The 17,691-nt window shown below is 32.3% G+C and overlaps 3 protein-coding genes and 1 long non-coding RNA gene across 4 annotated transcripts; 2 read left to right on the top strand and 2 right to left on the bottom strand.

Annotated features, from left to right (window-relative positions):
- The first annotated feature begins 1,357 nt into the window (after positions 1–1,357).
- On the top strand, positions 1,358–2,665 carry LOC108831353 (putative F-box protein At5g62660). The gene has a single exon (XM_057000578.1). The coding sequence runs from the start codon at positions 1,379–1,381 to the stop codon at positions 2,663–2,665; it is 1,287 nt and encodes a 428-aa protein (XP_056856558.1). The 5' UTR covers positions 1,358–1,378.
- A 1,234-nt stretch (positions 2,666–3,899) lies between these two features.
- LOC108840993 (protein STRICTOSIDINE SYNTHASE-LIKE 11-like) lies at positions 3,900–6,687 on the bottom strand. Its single transcript, XM_018613787.2, has 3 exons — positions 6,420–6,687; positions 5,115–5,384; positions 3,900–4,434 (listed from the first exon to the last, which is right to left on the bottom strand). The coding sequence occupies exons 1-3, from the start codon at positions 6,647–6,649 to the stop codon at positions 3,957–3,959; spliced, it is 978 nt and encodes a 325-aa protein (XP_018469289.2). The 5' UTR covers positions 6,650–6,687; the 3' UTR covers positions 3,900–3,956.
- A 2,725-nt stretch (positions 6,688–9,412) lies between these two features.
- Positions 9,413–10,295, top strand: LOC108812325 (uncharacterized). Its single transcript, XR_001943469.2, has 2 exons — positions 9,413–9,727; positions 10,084–10,295. It is a non-coding gene; the product is annotated as an uncharacterized LOC108812325 (long non-coding RNA).
- An 85-nt stretch (positions 10,296–10,380) lies between these two features.
- LOC108840604 (protein STRICTOSIDINE SYNTHASE-LIKE 12-like) lies at positions 10,381–12,225 on the bottom strand. The gene is made up of 3 exons (XM_018613438.2): positions 11,896–12,225; positions 11,317–11,586; positions 10,381–11,040 (listed from the first exon to the last, which is right to left on the bottom strand). The coding sequence occupies exons 1-3, from the start codon at positions 12,126–12,128 to the stop codon at positions 10,560–10,562; spliced, it is 984 nt and encodes a 327-aa protein (XP_018468940.2). The 5' UTR covers positions 12,129–12,225; the 3' UTR covers positions 10,381–10,559.
- Positions 12,226–17,691: the final 5,466 nt, after the last annotated feature.

Genomic DNA, 17,691 nt, shown 5'->3' with positions numbered 1-17,691 from the left:
TTTTTCGAAAAAGAGATAAGGGTTGAAGATATTTTCGCGGCGGTCAATGAGAGTCGGATGGAAGACGAGAGATGACTAGAGTAGGTAGTTGTAGTTGTTCTAGTTCAAAATACTTTATTGGTGTTATTTAATTTACTATATTTTTAAGTTCATGTTGTGTCATTTAATATATTTTTTTATGATAATATTATTTAAATGAATTTAATAAAATGTTTTCGCACAACTATAAAAACCAAATCTAAGTTTTAAAGTTGTGATTCGGCGCATTGCATATTATTGTTCTTGTGTAACATCTAATTGTTATTTGCAATCTAACTGTTTTTTTGACGGCTTTGCAATCTAACTGTTTTTGACCCAAAAAACCTCACTCTATATTTGACCATGAAATGAAAATAATCATCAGTTCTTTTAGTAAATTTTACTTTAACATTGATTTGAAGTATTTACATTCTTTGAAGAATACAATACGTTGAAAAACTATTACATTTTAGAATTGTAAGTAAATATATTAAAAGCCCATAAATCTCTAAATCTTTTCTGTCCTTTTGAAAACATGTAGCCAGTGTATGCAAATGCAAATTTTACAAAAAAACTAAACGGAAGGCACTTACGCTACGCCTTAGCTTGAGACTTGGAAAGTATTTGGGCTTTAAGCGGCCGCTTCTGTTACTTACATCGCGGGCCGGGCCTAGGGTCCTATATAGAATTTTATTGTCTTATTATTATTCTTATTCATATGTATTTTGGACGGTGTAAAAGCTAAATTTTGTACATATAACATATGTGCAAGATATAGAAAAGGTATGATCAAAAGATATCGATAATCGATCCTAAGAAAATCTGGTCCGTTTAACAGCTTATGTGAAATAGGTAAGAATGAAGAGCACTATGACCATATCATGGGCACAAAAATAAGTTTGACAAGTGCATACGGCTCTTTATTAGTCATAGGACATCACTCAGATGTAGTCTGCTGGTCATGCCGTTTCACATAAAGAAAATACAAAACAGTTCGATAAACAAACAAAAATAGAGAACAAACACTCAACATCACGATGATAGAAATTAGAAACTAACTCACCCGTCGATTCCTTGAATGTCCGCCAAGCAGGCTAAGTTTCTTGAAATAAATTGTTTTCAAGGAAAGGTTTATTGATCAAACTGCTAAAAAAGGAAATAAGTCTACTGATCGAAAGCAGAGTATGCGAGTCTATTGACCAAACTGCTAAAAAGGAAATAAAGAGTCAAAAAGGAAATAAAGAGTCAAAAGGAAATTAAAATAAAGGAAAATTAACCAAATAAAAGATGAATCACCTCCATAAATACCACACTAAACCATAAATCGTAACTATTGCTTTCTCTCCAACATTGAGCTATTATGGACTTTACGGAGCTTCCTATGCATTTAGTGACGGAGGAGATTCTCACGAGACTGCCTGTGAAATCCCTAATGAGATTCATGTGTGTCTCAAAGCTCTGGCTAACGCTCATCAGCTCACCATATTTCACCCACCGTTTCCTTACAGTCCCTTCCCCTCGTCTTTACATGTGTTTATGGGATCTAAACAACTACCTTGACACTGAAATACTCTCATTGGCTCCTCAAGACGCTACTACTACTCCAACTGCCCTTTTAGTTGACCACGATCTGACCACCCCACGGATGGGAAGCCACATCTTGCAAAATCTCGGTGGCTTCATGTGCTACGTATATTGGAGAAAGCCTCGGATCTATAACCCTGCCACCAGACAACTTGTCACCTTACCCTTCAAAAGCTCCAACCACATGACCGAACCTCCAGGAGGAAAAAAAATCGTCAGCTACTATTTCGGATACGACGCTCTTAACCACAAGTACAAAGTTATCTCCTCGATTAGCGTACACCTTAAACAGAATATGGAAGTGATAAGTTCAGAGAATTGGGTATTTGTACTAGAAGGTGGACGAGGTTCCTGGAAAAAGGCTTCTCTAACTTCACCGGACTTTTGTCGTCGTCCTCACGTGCCTTGCAAAATAGAAGGACTTTGTATCGATGGGGTTATATACTACATGGCTTTGCTTGGTCCGTTTGAGTATGTGTTTGTGAGTTTCGACGTTAAGTCTGAAGAGTTCAACATGATCCAAGTACCTCCCAGGGACGGCGACCAGCTGCTTGAAAGGTTTCAGAATGTGGGTATTTTGGAGTATGGTGGGAAAGCAACTCTTTTTGACCAAACAAATCTTAAAGAAAAGGGTGTCGTGGCTTTATGGTCTGTGGAAGATGCCGGGAGCAACAAATGGTCGTGCAAGAATCTGGTTGTGCAGCCTTCACAACAGCATCTAGTCAATACCATTACATTCCATGTAAAAGGTACAACTCAAAACGGCAAGGTTCTCCTGATACCAAAGAATTTTGTTTTTCCTTTTCACATTCTCTCTTATGATATTCAAAACAATGATATGAGAAAGATTGAGATCAGAGGTATACCTGACCGCTGGTTTAATATGGACGAAGATTCTGATGTACGTGTCGACGCGATGTTTATGGACCAGAGTGAGAGCGTCATCAGTAGCGATTTTGTATCTTCTCTCGACTGGACAGAGAGAGATAACCACGACACTTCGATTCACAGCTCTTTACCAATGTCTCTGTTTGTATTATTTGAAAGGAACAATCAATCATAAGGAAATCAAATCTTTTCATTCCGCAATTAAGGAAACCAATTTCTTGCAGTCAAATAAATATTTATTAATTTTGACTAGTTGATCATAGGAATTCGGATAATTGGATTTTCTGCTAACGGATTATCATCTCCTTACCATTTCCAAAGTACGAGTAAACTTTTACTTACAAATATAAAATATAAGTCTTGTACTTGTTGACAAAAAAAAAGTCTTGTACTTAGAGTCTTGTAATTTTATCCGAAAAACTCAGATGAGCCATAGATTTAGATGAGATTTATTTGGTTCAGGCTGTATTCTACCGTGTATTCTATAATTATTTCAAACTCATGTACGGATATAAATATTAACAAAGTAAATACATTATAATAACTAAATTTTATTATAATTTTTAATTAAAAATGTGACCTACTTGGTTATTGTTCGAATATATTATAATTTTGTTATTTTTATGTATTTTGGTTGTTGTCTTAGATTTGTAAATATATTAATATAATTGTTTTTTGAGAATCAAATGAAAAATAAACTAAAGAGTTGATAAAAATACATAAATGAATATAATGATAATCTTTTGGGTATATTGAATTAGATATATTCTTTTAAATAAACTTAAACTATTTTTATCTAGTTAAAGGAAATAAGATTATTTTTACTCATTTTTGGTTCTTCATCTAAAATATGTAAATATATTTTCATAATTATTTGTATATTTTTGTTTTTTTACAAATATAATCAGAAAAAACTAAAGTGTTGATCAATACGCAATTGCATAAAGGAACATAATCAATATAAATTTGAAAATTCATGAAGGTGCTATCTATATTTATATAAAATAATTAAAATATTTTTAAAGTCTAAGTGATTTATATAAAAATATGTATAAAATATAAATTGAAAATTAATTAAATAATCTTAAACATAAGAATTTGATATTAGTTTGGGTATTCGAATTATGTATATATTGAATAGTAAAGATAAAAATCAAACTAAAAGGTTAAGCATTTTTAATAATAGTAAAGTATAAAATGTATAGTTCATAAAGTATATTTAGTTAAAATATCATTTCCAGATCATATTTAGTCATCAGGTACTTTTTGGAATTGAACGGGAAGCCACCTTACTGTGCCAAGGCATTGTGCAATGTTATCAATAAATGGTTGAAACATTCAGAGAACTCATCTATAGCTTAGCTTGTGCTTTTCTATAAAAGATCTGTAGTTGTGATGGAATGGAAGAATCAAAAACTTCATATTTTTTATTACCATCTGATCAAACTAATCTTACATAAATTAGTTTAAATGTCAATAATTCCGGCATAAGGACTAAACAGGGTTCCGACATAAAGCTTTCCTTTGAATTCGTTGACCTCGCTGACCAATGTATCCCCAAATTTATCCTTCACCGAAACTGTCTGAAGCACTTTACCATCAGAATTAACTTTAACAGCCGACGGATTTGTTGGTCCAGTGGCTGTGTTCACTACCGAAGCTACCCAAAAGTTTCCGGAAGAACCGATCCTCTTGATATTGTCAGGGTTTGAAACCGCATTAGTGAAGTCATCAGAAGAACCAGCTTTAGGTCCTTTGATCCAATACCTCTTGATGTTACTCTTGGTGAACTGACTAACTAGCACAAACGAACCGTCTGAACTAACGGCACAACCGGCAGAGCCACTTAGACCTTCGAGCAATACAGTCACAACCTTTTTTGATGGATCGTACTTGAAGAGTTTTCCAGTAGCATCTTTTGATGCCACTGCTTTCAACACGTCGCTGAATGCATAACCCAATAGTAAACATAGTAAATAGATTTAGTAAAAAAAGCATATTGATTACTGAAAGATAAATTAGTTTTAATTTTTTTTGATAACGCAGGAATAAATCTCATGTGATTTATAGGTAGACTCACGCACCGAAATGGGTCGAAAGTAAGGACTCATACACATCTAAAATTTGCAGAAACATTATGCTATAGTTTTCCCCGGTAGAATTCGAACTCGCAATCTAGATGCATGAAAAGGTCTGCCGTCCTTATCTTTGGACATGATATTCTGAATTTTAAGTTAAAAATATATACTAAAAAATGAACATGATTCAAGCAAAATGTATAACATCGATCTATTTAACATATACCCTTACAAAATACATTTGGTTTAATTATGTTTTAAGAATTTTAAAAGATAAATATAAAAGTTTTATGCAATATTAAAAAAATAAAGTTTTAGAAAATTATTTTGTTTAAAACCACATAGACCATTATTTATGACATTGGTTCTATGTATGTCATAACAAAAAGATGAATATATTTGATAAAACGATATGTTTTGTTTCTAGAAAGGACTCAAATTCTTTTCAAAAAAAAAAAGGACACAAATATCAGTTACGATTATTTTTATTATAGAGTATTTGTTAAGTTTATTATTTATTTAAGTATAAGGAAAATGAAACTTTACCCAGGGCGAAATTTTGAGCTGAAGAAAGTGAAGTAGACGACCCCGGTAGTGGGATCAACGTCGAGACCATCGAGAAACAAGAAGGGCTTGCCGTCAACACTGTCGGCTATCTTCTTGGCGTAGCCACCACCACGAGGTATGACGTGGAGACCCAACGGAGCATCAGCTACGTAGAGCTCTCCTGTTTTGTTATTGAATGCTATTCCGGCCGGCCGGCCGCATTTACTCATATAAGTTATTCCAAGTGCTCCATCGCACCATTGCGACTTTCTAAAATAAATTATGTCAACTTTTAGAAAAAAGTAAATAAAATAAAGCAAGACAAAATCTAATTTGATGTTACAAAAAAATAATATCATGACTATGGAATGTTAATTTGACTTTTACGTCGAGGCGCGTAACGTGTACAATAAATGAGAGAAGACTAATTACCCATAGTCAGCAATCAAGTAACGTGATTACCCACATTGTCAACGTCACTAGCTACATTTATGGAATGAAAATTAACGTTCTCTACTCCTTTTTCGTTTCATAAAAGATTTGTTGATCAGAAAGTCTTGATCTATATCCGTACTACACTACAAAAATATTGTTATAGTGTGACAAAAAATAAACTGATTACAAAAGAAAATATTCCGTAACAATATCAATATTGCTACATTTTCTTAAAGTTTATCAATTAAGAGTTTGCAGCAGTTTCAACATTAAAACTCAAACATTAAACAAAACAAAACAATATGAAAATATGTAGACTTAACGACGCAATGTTTAGAAATATTTGACCATTAGTTTGACCAAATCTGAATCCATTTATTAAGCAGAAGGTTTGAGGTAAAAGGGAACACTAAATGATTTTCATTTGATGAATTTAAAAGTAGGTTGCTGCAAACTGCAGTTGCCGACCCCGAAAGAAAGTAGGTTGCAGTCATTTCTAATTGATAAAAAAATAACATGATATACCAGTATCAAGTCCGTAGAGGTATTCATATTTTCACAACGAAGTTTATCAATGTCAATTATCTCGTTTCATATACTCAAATTTATCTTTTCCTTAACTCGTTTTTTGCATGTGAGACGAAAAAAATAATTACTTTCTTACGGGATTTACTAATCAAAAGTCATTAACATTCGTATTTGACAAGAATTATGATGCCATTTGTATCTAGGTTTTTCTATGTTTTTTTTTTTGACAAAAGGTTTTAGGTTTTTCTATGTTACTCTATAATAGCAAAAACGAGTCATGTTAATCCACTTTAATAATACCAAAAGCTGTGATCTTTCTTTCGTTAAGAATAGATAACTTACGAGGATACTGTGATATAGCCAAAATCGACGAAACCCTTCCCCGGTAGATATCTTAAGATTTTACCGCCGGAAACTCCGGTGTAGAAACCTTTTCCGGTGGAATCAAAGGCGAAAGCTTCAGGGCCTGACCTTTTTCCCGGCAGCGGAAGTTTTTTGAACGACGCAGCATTGGAGAAAATGGCCAAAGAAAATGAGAGAAGAAGGGAAATCACGGAGGCAAGCGACGTCATAACTTTTGTTTGTGTGTTTTCGTTTAGCAGATGAGGCTTGTAATGTGTATATTTATAGATTTGATTTTTAAAACAATTTCTTTTATTAAGCTTTCCTTTTACATTCAAGTATTTGTAGAAAAAAATATTCATATTCATATTCATAGAGTAGCAAATCAGACCAAATTAATAAGTAAGAGATTGTATTAAAATCTAAAGATTGATTGGAATTTGACTGATGAAAGATACCAAATTTAAGCTTTCAAAGCACAATATTAATATTCTTATAATTTATCAAGTTTTATGTTTTCACGTTTAGAAAGTGATTTTACTATATACTTTAAGCGTGTTAGATATATATCTACGAATGCCATTAGTCTCCTTTTTAGCATTTTATGATTATTCTCTGATAATTATATCCACTTCATCTTATTCAACTTTTATAACATTTTTAAAGTACCAGCTTTGGATCCCTTGATCTTGCGTTTCACTCTCTCAGCATATTTTTTAATATTATCAACCGTCGTCATGTTAGATGTATGTATTCTATTTTTTCGGATAGTTGGTCTGTGTTCAGATCTAATTTTGACATATATTGTTGGAAATAAAGTCAAACAAAACTGCTTGATTTTTACAATTAATTTGGGAGTATCCCACTCTTACACCAATGAAATTAGTCAGATTAATCCCAAAAAGTGTTTTGTTATTACAACTGCTAGTTTGCTAAATAGAATAACAGATGCGTTTTGAGTCATTAGTTTGACTTTTATTTTCAATAAAATATTTACAAATAAAATGGAGTACTAATTAAAAATGCATCCTAGATTCGAAAGTAGATTTATGTTAGGTGTTTTGTACTCGTCTAAAGATGTTTAGAAGCAGATATTATAAAAAATGACCCCGAATCGTAGGAGACTAATAAAGAAATCATATAGTGGAAACAATTTTAAAACCTACGTCGTACATCATGCACAGAACTTTATCCCTAATTAGATGAATACTCCACATTCCACACGATAATACCTTAATTGTTAGATACAAAAGTTTATTTTATTTTTATTTTTTTTTATACAAAAGTTTATTGTTTTAGGCAATTGCCTAATTTCTACATTCTTTTAGTATTTTGAGCCAATTGACTCTTTAGTTAAATAGCACAAATTGCACAATATTGACATAGTCATAGATATTATAAAGTACATAAAAAATACTCCACTATGCATGTTACATTTTACAGTATACCTGAGCTCACGAAGTAAGTAATTGTTATTTTTGGTGAAAACCGTCGTCATGTTAGATATATATGTATTCTATTTTTTGGATAGTTCGTCTGTGTTTAGATCTAATTTTGACATATATTGTTGAAAATAAAGTCGAAGTAAATGTTGTTTCGTTAAGAAGCAACCAAATCTGTCAATGGTGAACTCAAATTCGTATTAAATCGTGATGCACTAGGTAACCAACTTCTTTGCCTATGCTTCAGATAGGACATGTTCCTAACAAACGATCAAAACGAGGTTATGTAGTGCAACCATTTCTCAAAAAAATATTTATTTACATACAATAAGACAACTATAAGAAAACATTTCCATAACTTCTTAACAAAAAAAAACTATAACAAAACATATCCCTCCTCGAATACAACCAGGAAAAAGGAAGTTCATAAAACTTATTTAGAATTTTGAAAGGATATTATCACCTTATCAATACTATTAATTTTGCAGCATGAAAAGAAGCAATGTAAGTGGTTATACACGACATATTTATAGGTAATTTTCTTTTGTAACTGCACCATTTATTATTTCTTTATATAACCATGATTTTGTTTATTACTTCCACTTGATTCCCTCATTTCCGGATCCAATTATGTCAAAATCGACGGTTTCATTCAACAATAGTCAGTTCTTTCCTTTTTCCGACATCAATCTTTTCTTTTTAATTATATTACACTGTTCTAAAGTAGAATTATAATTATTAAAGCAAATTATCATTTTAATCTGTTACAGACCATATTAAATCAGGATCTATATGAACAGCATTAACACAGTCCCAATAATAATACTAATATCAACATAGGTAATGAATTTTAAGGTATATATCAATATTATTAAAACAGAAACATGCCATGTTCATAATAGTTGGATCTAATTTTAAAAAAAACTATATGTAATTGCTTATATCTATATATTAATATAACTGCTAAAAGAGTTTGAGTAATATTATAACGTAAATGGTTAAGAATGATAACTACTAAACCTAAATTCGTGGGAAAGCTATAAATACACCCGTCCTTATTTAAATCATGTATAAATTTATCATTATAAATATATTTTTTACAATAATTAAATTAAATAATGATTTTTAAAATATATATAACCCGCTGATAACCAAAAAATTAAGTGGAACGGGTGCTGGTACAAAATTATTTATTTGCGGGTTGTAAGGTCACATTTTATAACCAAACTTTTTTGAAAACCCGCGGGGTGGTGGATCAGCGGATCGAGTTCGACCCGTAATCCACCTTTAATCGTGCATATACCGAATCAATTTTTAAACTATTATTATTTAATAAAATATATTTTAATTAAAATTTATACAAAAATATAATTACAAAAAACAAATATAATCAGAAAAAAACAATATCAAAAATTAAATTTAAAACAAAAATTATAAAAAGAGCGGGTCAAAAGCTAGTTTTAGATTAATAATTAATCATAAAGAGAGACTTTTTCAACATGGTCACAAACGTGGGCAACCACCTAATAGGCTAAACGCTGGGATTTTGACCCGAACCGATTGGTCCGAACCGAACCGAACCGAGCATTAAGGAAATCGGTTAGAGTTCGGTTATCAAGAACAAACCGATCGGAAGCTGTTTTAAAAATGTTCGGTTAGTGTCTCGGTTCGGTTCGGTTCATGATATCCGATCGGTTAACCGAAATTTAACCTACCTATATATACATTTCTCCAACCTTATTTGTCGGCTTAACCTAATCAGTTTCTCTTTTTCTCTCAAACATGTGCCTTCGATTCGGCGGTTCTCAGTTCTCACCCTAGCAATCTCGTTCCCGTCGTCTGATTCTCACATCTTCCGACAACAAGGTAGGTTCTTCAATCTGTCATGTAGTTCTGTGTAGTTTTTGAGTTTGGGTTCGTTCGATTTGGGAGTTAAGGTTATCAATTAGGGGTTTATGATTTGTGTCAAATTATTTATTGATTACTAGTGTGACAGTGTCTCTTAGGGTTTGTCTATTGATTTCCAGTTTAGGGTTTGAGTTTGCAATTGATTTGGGAGTCGGTTATCAGTGTGAAAGTGCCTGGAATAATGAATTGGGATGGATTTGTTGTTTAGACGTTTAGGGTGAGTTCATGTCGAAGGATTTGTCAATTGATGAGTGTCTTGTGTGTTGTCTGTTGATACTCTCTTTCTCTCTAACTTGATTTTTCTTATTATGTAGATGGGAAATTGTGAAGTCTATGATGAACTAAGTAGAGAGGGCAATTGATTTCATGTTTTGTTCGGTTCATCATTATGATTTCTTTTGGTCCCTGATTCTGTATTTTGGACATTCTCAGTACTTATTTTGAAACTAGGTGAATTTCAAAAAAGTACGAACAATTATATGTTTTTCTTGTATTGATTTATGTTTGTCTTTCTGATGTTTTGTAATTTTTTCAGGTCTTAATCGAAATAACCGAAAATATCCGAGAATTAAAAAAAAAAATTTTTTTTTGGGTGAACCATTTAACAATTCGGTTACTTTCGGAAATAAGTTGAAAACCGAACAAAACCGATTTCCGAACCGACCCGAACCGAATTTAATTTCGGTTTTCTTCGGAACTAGTTTTAAGAAATCCGGTTAACCGAAAACCGAAAATTCGGTTCGGTTCGGTTTCGGAAAACCGAAATCGCAGGCCTAGGCTAAATACCAGTCTAAAGTTTCATAACTCCGGCAAAAGGTCCAGTAAGAGTTCCAATATACAATTTGCCGTCGACCTCGTTGGCTTCACTGAGCAAAGTATTACCAAACTCATTCTTGAGAAATATTGTCTGAAGCACTTTTCCATTAGAATCGATTTTGACAGCCGAAGGGTCCGTGGGCACCACGACCTTGTTAATGACGGAAGCGACCCAAAAGTTTCCAGTAGAACCGATCCTCCTGATGTTGTCGGGGTTCGAGACATCACTTGAGAAGATGTCATCAATAGATCCAGCTTTTGGTCCTTTAATCCAATATCTCTTGATGTTACTCTTTATGAACTCGCTAACCAGTACGAATGAACCATCTGAGCTCACGGCGCAACCTGCCGCACCACTTAGACCTTCCATTAATACAGTCACTGCTTTGGTCGCAGGGTCGTATTGGAAGAGCTTTCCACTCGCGTCTTTTACACCCACTGCGATAAACACTTCGCTGCATTGCATAACCAACAAATATTCATATATATATATATATATACGTATATTAGTTAAACCAATTTAATTTTCTTACAAATGACCTAATTAAATTATAAAACATTATAGAAATTGTATGATAAATATTAAATATATAAATCGAAGACAAAACGTGTAGCATAATATATTAGTTTGTATCATGCTAGTCTTGAGTTCATAATCATGAATTTACGTGTATGTCTGACTTATAGACGTACGTTAGAAAAATATATATGTAAGATCGAACGCGATTTACCTGGGGCTGAACTTTGAGCTGAAAGAAGTGAAGTAGACGACGCCGGTGGTGGGATCAACGTCAAGACCGTCGAGGAACTTGAAGGGCTTTCCGTCAACACTATCAGCGATCTTTGTGGCCAAACCTCCGGCGGGAGGGATAACGTGAAGACCCAATGGAGCATCAGCGACGTAAAGGTCATCTGTCTTTGGGTTGAAGGCTATCCCCGCAGGTCGGCCACATTTCTTGGCCATTGCGGTTCCAAATACTCCTTTGCACCATGAAGAAGTTCTATAGTGACCAAACCAATTAAAATTTAAATCAGAAAAGATTTTTAAGAACTAAATCGTGTTTCATGAAGCCATAAACATATTTTTTTATATTTTTAAAGACAAATAGAGCTTTAAACAATTCAAACAATGTGTGTTCAAAAAAAAAAAACAATTCAAACAATGATCACAAAGACATGTCTTAATATTACAAATGAGATTTAATAATAAACGATTAAATTTCATTTTTCTTGAAACAAGAAGCATAGTCATCAAAACGTGTGATCTTGAAAATTCAAATTAAGAAACTAATTGATATTGAAAAACTTACGAAGACTTAGTGATCTGGGCAAAATCGACAAAACCTTTGTCGGGGGTATACTTGAGGATTTTACCACCGGAGACTCCGGTGTAGAAAACTTTTCCGGTGGAATCGAAGGCAAAAGATTCAGGGCCTGACCTCTTTCCGGGCACCGGAAGTTTGTGGAAAGATGCGTCATCTGAGAAAACAGCTGACAAAAGAGAGAGAAGAAGAAGAGAAATCAAGAAGATAGACGACGTCATTCTGTATTCTTAGTGTGTGTTTCGATGTAGAAACTATTGTTAGTACAAGGATCTGTTATGAGTTATATTTATATACAGATTAGATTTGAAAAATAAGAAAATAGAGATTTCTTTTTTTGCTTTGTTGACCAACAAAATAGAAAATATGTATTGTTACCGTTATAGAAAATAGAAAAGACGTAGTAACATTTCTTTTCCTGGGGGATACGTCGGATTTTGTGGATAAATAAAGTCAAATACATGCACTCTACATGAAATGCTAAATATTGCTAAGTATTTATGGAGTAACAAATCAGGGCTCGAATAAGGCTATCCCCTATATATTAAAGGAGAAGCATTTTTAAGGCTTTCCTTAAACGATTTTTGTGAGAATGCATGAGAAGGCTCGAATCCACGTGTCACTCTGTGACCGATTTGAAAAAAACACAACATTTAATGCTTAACTTTCTTTCCTTTTTTGCTTAAATAACAAAGGAACATAACGAGTTTTTTTTTTCATAGCTTTGACGTCAAACGACAAGAAACAACCACAATAACAACATATAGTTTCAATCCCCATCTCAACAAAAGGATATAAATCGTACTAAACTCACCACCACGAACCAGAAACACTTAGAAGCATTTTCGGTGAGATTTCTCTGTTTCTATTTCATGTCTCTTTGTCTCTCTGAAACACTACTTGAACGTTTTCTCTGCGTACGTAAACGTACGTATCTTGCTTTAATTTTAGTTGTCAAGGTAACTAAGCGAGGAGGAAGAGACGGTGTAAAGACAAGGAGGCGCGAGGATGTAAAGGAACAACCATTGTTCATAGCGAACATAACCCAAAGCGAGACGTGTTCTTCTTAGTTCCCTTATGCATTGCCATACCATCTTGCATTAGAGAATGGAGAGGAGAGGAAGCTTGATTCAACGTTAGCATACGCTATGCAAGCATTAAAGGTTGCAGCAGAGTCTGGTCTTCAAGTATGGTTGCTTCTGGCTCGGGTTTTATCGTGGATGCAGCGCTTAACGAGACAGGGAAGTGGGAACAAGGGAAGATGTTACGTCTGAATGCGAAGGTTCGTGTAGCCAAAGGAGAAGTTAAGGATGCTATTGAGACTTACGCACAACTTCTTGCACTCCTTCGGGTTCAAATCATGAAGCTTTAGTTCTGTAAAGAAAAATCCAAAGGGATGTGATGTAGAGGGTTTAGAAGTCTTGAGCTTGGGACGTGGAATGATTTTGCTCATATATATATAAACCTCTCGCAATGGGATGACGCAGAGACATGAGCAAGATCATGACAATTGTGTTGATGAGTTATATATATAAACCTCGCGCAATTGCCTCTGTTTCTTCTCCGCATCGTCTCAGTTTCTTCTCAGTTTCTTCTCAGTTTCTTCTCAGTATCTTCTCTGTTTTTTCACGTAAATATATAGTTTTGCGGTCAGTTGATGAGTTGCAAGGATGGTTGGTCGAGGTCTCTCTTAGGTTTTGTTAATGATCAACTATATAAAATGAAGAGATAATGACTTCATACAATCTGTTTTTGTTATCAATTCATGCACGTTCCTTTGCCTTTTTAATTCATGCAAGAACGGTTTTGTTAATTGATGAGTTTGGTCTGTTAGAATAACATAATCTTCAAACACATTTTTTATTTAATAACATGGACATTATCGTGACGACCGTCTATGTTTGAATAACATAATCTTCAGATGGTATATCATAACGATATAAAGGAACTCCATGGTATACAGATGAAGAAGAAGAAGAAGATCGAGAACAATTGTTTAAGTAGAGATAACAATATTTATTTTCTTGCTTAACAAGTTTCAAATATCTACGAAAAGAAGAAAATTTCATAAAAAAATAACTAATATAAGCTCGCTCTTCTTGATCGGAAGATGGCTACCGCTACGGAGATAGCGAAGAGGATACATGTTAAAGCGAAGATGAGGCATATCACCGGGACGTCGTTGTTGTTGTTGTCTCTCTTTGAGAGGTGTAACAGATGAAGTCTTGATTCGGGTGGGTTGTGTTGAACCCGCAGACTCTGTTCTTGACCTGACAGTCTCTGCATTTAGCAAAGTACGGGTCTCGAGACATTGTAGCATTTGTTTTCACAAACAATAACAGTTTGACACAAGCGATAACACATTCTATACAAACTATAAGAGTTCTTACTACAGTCTCCCATTGTCAAGTATGCTTTACGAGTCATTCTCATGTAGTACACGTAAATTTTAAAGCGAATGAAATACTACAATTTTATTACACATGAATTTTAATAATATGGTTAAGATTTTTAAACCGATATCAATGAATTCTACCCATCCCGAATTAGACCGGCTAGCATTAACGTTTGGATAATATTTATATTTTATGAGTGATTAGCAAGGTAAATTGATAATACTAAATGTCATATATTTCACATTTTTTGTTATGGAAATTTATATATCTAAGAGTGATTGGCAAGGTAAAAATATTTTTCATTTAATACGATTTTATACCAAGATACCACATTTATTGAATTAGGTTTAGTAAACCTATATAAGACTCACTGCTCCACATAATTTTATTTATTCACTACACCCGAAACCTTAACAAGTTTATCTCATTCTCCTATAATGATTGCGGTAACTTATGTGTCTGATTTGAAACTATTCAAGTCAATGTGGAAGATTATGGTTAAGATCCTTTATTTGTGGAAGCAATATTCTGCTGGTAGTGGTCTAACTATTGAAATGGTTTTTATCGACTCCAATGTAGGCATCTTTACTCTTCACCTGAATACATTTTATAAATTTCGTTTTCTTTATTTAAACATGTCTAAGTTTCGAGTTTTTTTTTATTTCGTAGGTTGTGAAGATGTTTTACGCAGACCAAATTGAAAAATAAATGTTAAAACATAATGCTTGATTGTTAAAATTCATTGGCCTTATGTTTAATACATTGTAAGAATTAAACTCAACAGGTTTAATGTGTAGATATATTAATGTTATTGTTTATGTATATATTTTTATACAACGATTTATGTATATAATTTAATTGTCATTATTTAAAAAAATATTTTGTAATGACTAAGTATATTTTATATTTAATTAATTTTAATTTAAAAATTAAAACTTTCATTTGTTATATGAACACACATTTCTTTCAATATTAGTTAACGCTATATGTATATAGCGATGAAACACTTTAAAAAAAATTTACATACACACAAATATGCACATTAAAGTTAGTACTTATATAACAAAATGTGAGGTGAAGATTCTAAATCAGGTTAATATAGAATATTATTATTTTAAAATCTTCATTTCACCATTAACCAAATTGTAATGAAATGAATTGTTTTATAGGCATCTTAGTTTTCTTCAACAGTTATATAAATTTGATTTTATTATGATTTTTTCATAATTTATAATATGAAACGATTGGTTTATATTAGAATTGTCTAAAATTCAAAGAACATGAAATCAAACAAATACAAATAGTCTTTAGTTTATCACTAAAACCCCAAAAATCTCAACCATTTTAACCGAATAAACAAAAATAAATATGAATTTAGAATGTATCTATATCATAGGATCTTAAAACCCGAAAACAACCCAAAACTAAACTGATATCCAAAATAAATATACCTAACGTCTTAATATCTTAAAAATAATCTCATCCCGTGCAAGGCACGGGTTATCAGAGATTCTCGGATGAATATACGTTCACATTAAACTAGACACTCATTTCTTAAAAAAATGTTACCATCGGTTGCTTACATAATTGGTTTGATTTGCACAGCTCTAACTCTAACTACATAATGCATCATCAATTATCTTAAACAAAAAGTAAATATAATTTTGAAATCTACATATAGAAAGACATATATGAATAATACTAATGGGTTTCATTCCATTCTTGGCAGTAAGTTGTATATATTTTTCCTTATAGAGAGAGTTTGTGAATATATTTATTTTTCTCGAAAGGATTTTTATAAAAATAAAAAATATATATAGAAGAAACAGGAAATAAATAAATAGTTCAGAATTTCAGGTGTGAGCTCTTTTCTTTAAACTAAGAGATAACGCACAAACAAGGCAACAAGCCTTTCTTCTTTCTTCAACAATAAAAACATGGCTTACACCACCAGACCAGACCCTGCAAAAAAAAAGAGAAGAAAACGTGACCTTCCCATCCATGTAGAGAGAGAGAGAGAGAGAGAGAGAGAGAGAGAGAGAGAGAGATTTAGTGTTTAGGGTATACCCAAAGGTTTACAGTTTAGTGTTTAGGATTTATCCAAGGGTTTAGGGTATATCCAAGAATTTAGGGTTTAGTGTTTGGATTTTTACCCAAGGGTTTAAGCTTTGTCGAAAGGTTTAGGGTATAGTGTTTAGTGTTTATGATTTATTTTTTTCTGACGGTTTTAAAATTGTTAAAAAAATTTCATCTTTTGGCAGCTACTAATATTTTTCATTTATTTTAAAAATTCACAAATTATTATTATTTTATTTATTATATTTTAAAAAAAAATTGTACATTAATTTGCAAACTATGATTAGTTGGTAATTCACCCAAGAAAAATTCATAATAAAATATTAAACTAGAAAACATTCCCATATAAATCAAAATTGTGGTAGCTAAAAGATAATCAATGAATTAAAAGAATGTTTACATTTTTATATTTAGAAAAAAAGGTTTAGAATGAAGGGGATACCAAGAGAGAGAGAGAGAGAGAGAGAGAGAGAGAGAGAGAGATTTGGTGTTTAGAGTATACCCAAGGGTTTACAGTTTAGTGTGTAAGATTTACCCAAGGATTTAGGGTATATCCAAGAATTTAGGGTTTAGTGTTTGGATTTTTACCCAAAGGTTTAAGTTTTATCCAAGGGTTTAGGGTATAGTGTTTAGTGTTTATGATTTACTCTTTTGTGACTGTTTTTAAATTGTTAAAAAAAATTTCATCTTTTGGCAGCTACTAATATTTTTCATTTATTTTAAAAACTTAACATAAATTATTATTATTTTATTTATTATATTTTAAATAATTGTACATTAATTGGCAACTATGATTAGTTGGTAATTCACCCAAAAAATCATGATAAAATATTAAACTAGGAAACATTCCCATATAGATCAAAATTGTGTTAGTTAAAAGATAATCGATGAATTAAAAGAATGTTTACATTTTTATATTTTTCAAAAAAAAAGGTTTACGATGAAGGGGATACCGAGAGAGAGAGAGAGAGAGAGAGAGAGAGAGAGAGTGTGTGTGTTTAGGGTATATCCAAGAATTTAGGGTTTAGTGTATGGATTTTTACCCATGGGTTTAAACTTTGTCCATGGGTTTAGGGTATAGTGTTTAGTGTTTATGACTTAATTTTTTGTGATGGTTTTTAAATTGTTAAAAAAATTTCATCTTTTTGCAGCTAATAATATTTTTCTTTTATTTTAAAAACTTAACACAAATTATTATTATTTTATTTATTATATTTTTAAAAAATTGTACATTAATTGGCAAACTATGATTAGTTGGTAATTCACCCAAGAAAAATTCATGATAAAATATTAAACTAGGAATCATTTTCAT

This window comes from Raphanus sativus, chromosome 2, assembly GCF_000801105.2.
Source record: "Raphanus sativus cultivar WK10039 chromosome 2, ASM80110v3, whole genome shotgun sequence".
NCBI lineage: Eukaryota > Viridiplantae > Streptophyta > Magnoliopsida > Brassicales > Brassicaceae > Raphanus > Raphanus sativus.
The sequence above is the reverse complement of the archived record's forward strand: the minus strand, read 5'-3'. Positions and strand labels throughout refer to the sequence as shown.

Coding starts and splice junctions, on each gene's coding strand:
- LOC108831353 (XM_057000578.1), top strand. CDS start 1,379: ATGGACTTTACGGAGCTTCCTATGCATTTAGTGACGGAGGAGATTCTC.
- LOC108840993 (XM_018613787.2), bottom strand. CDS start 6,649: ATGACGTCGCTTGCCTCCGTGATTTCCCTTCTTCTCTCATTTTCTTTG. Junction 5,385..6,419: donor GGCTATATCACAGTATCCTC/GTAAGTTATCTA, acceptor AATTTATTTTAG/AAAGTCGCAATGGTGCGATG. Junction 4,435..5,114: donor AGCTCAAAATTTCGCCCTGG/GTAAAGTTTCAT, acceptor TTATGCATTCAG/CGACGTGTTGAAAGCAGTGG.
- LOC108840604 (XM_018613438.2), bottom strand. CDS start 12,128: ATGACGTCGTCTATCTTCTTGATTTCTCTTCTTCTTCTCTCTCTTTTG. Junction 11,587..11,895: donor GCCCAGATCACTAAGTCTTC/GTAAGTTTTTCA, acceptor TGGTCACTATAG/AACTTCTTCATGGTGCAAAG. Junction 11,041..11,316: donor AGCTCAAAGTTCAGCCCCAG/GTAAATCGCGTT, acceptor TATGCAATGCAG/CGAAGTGTTTATCGCAGTGG.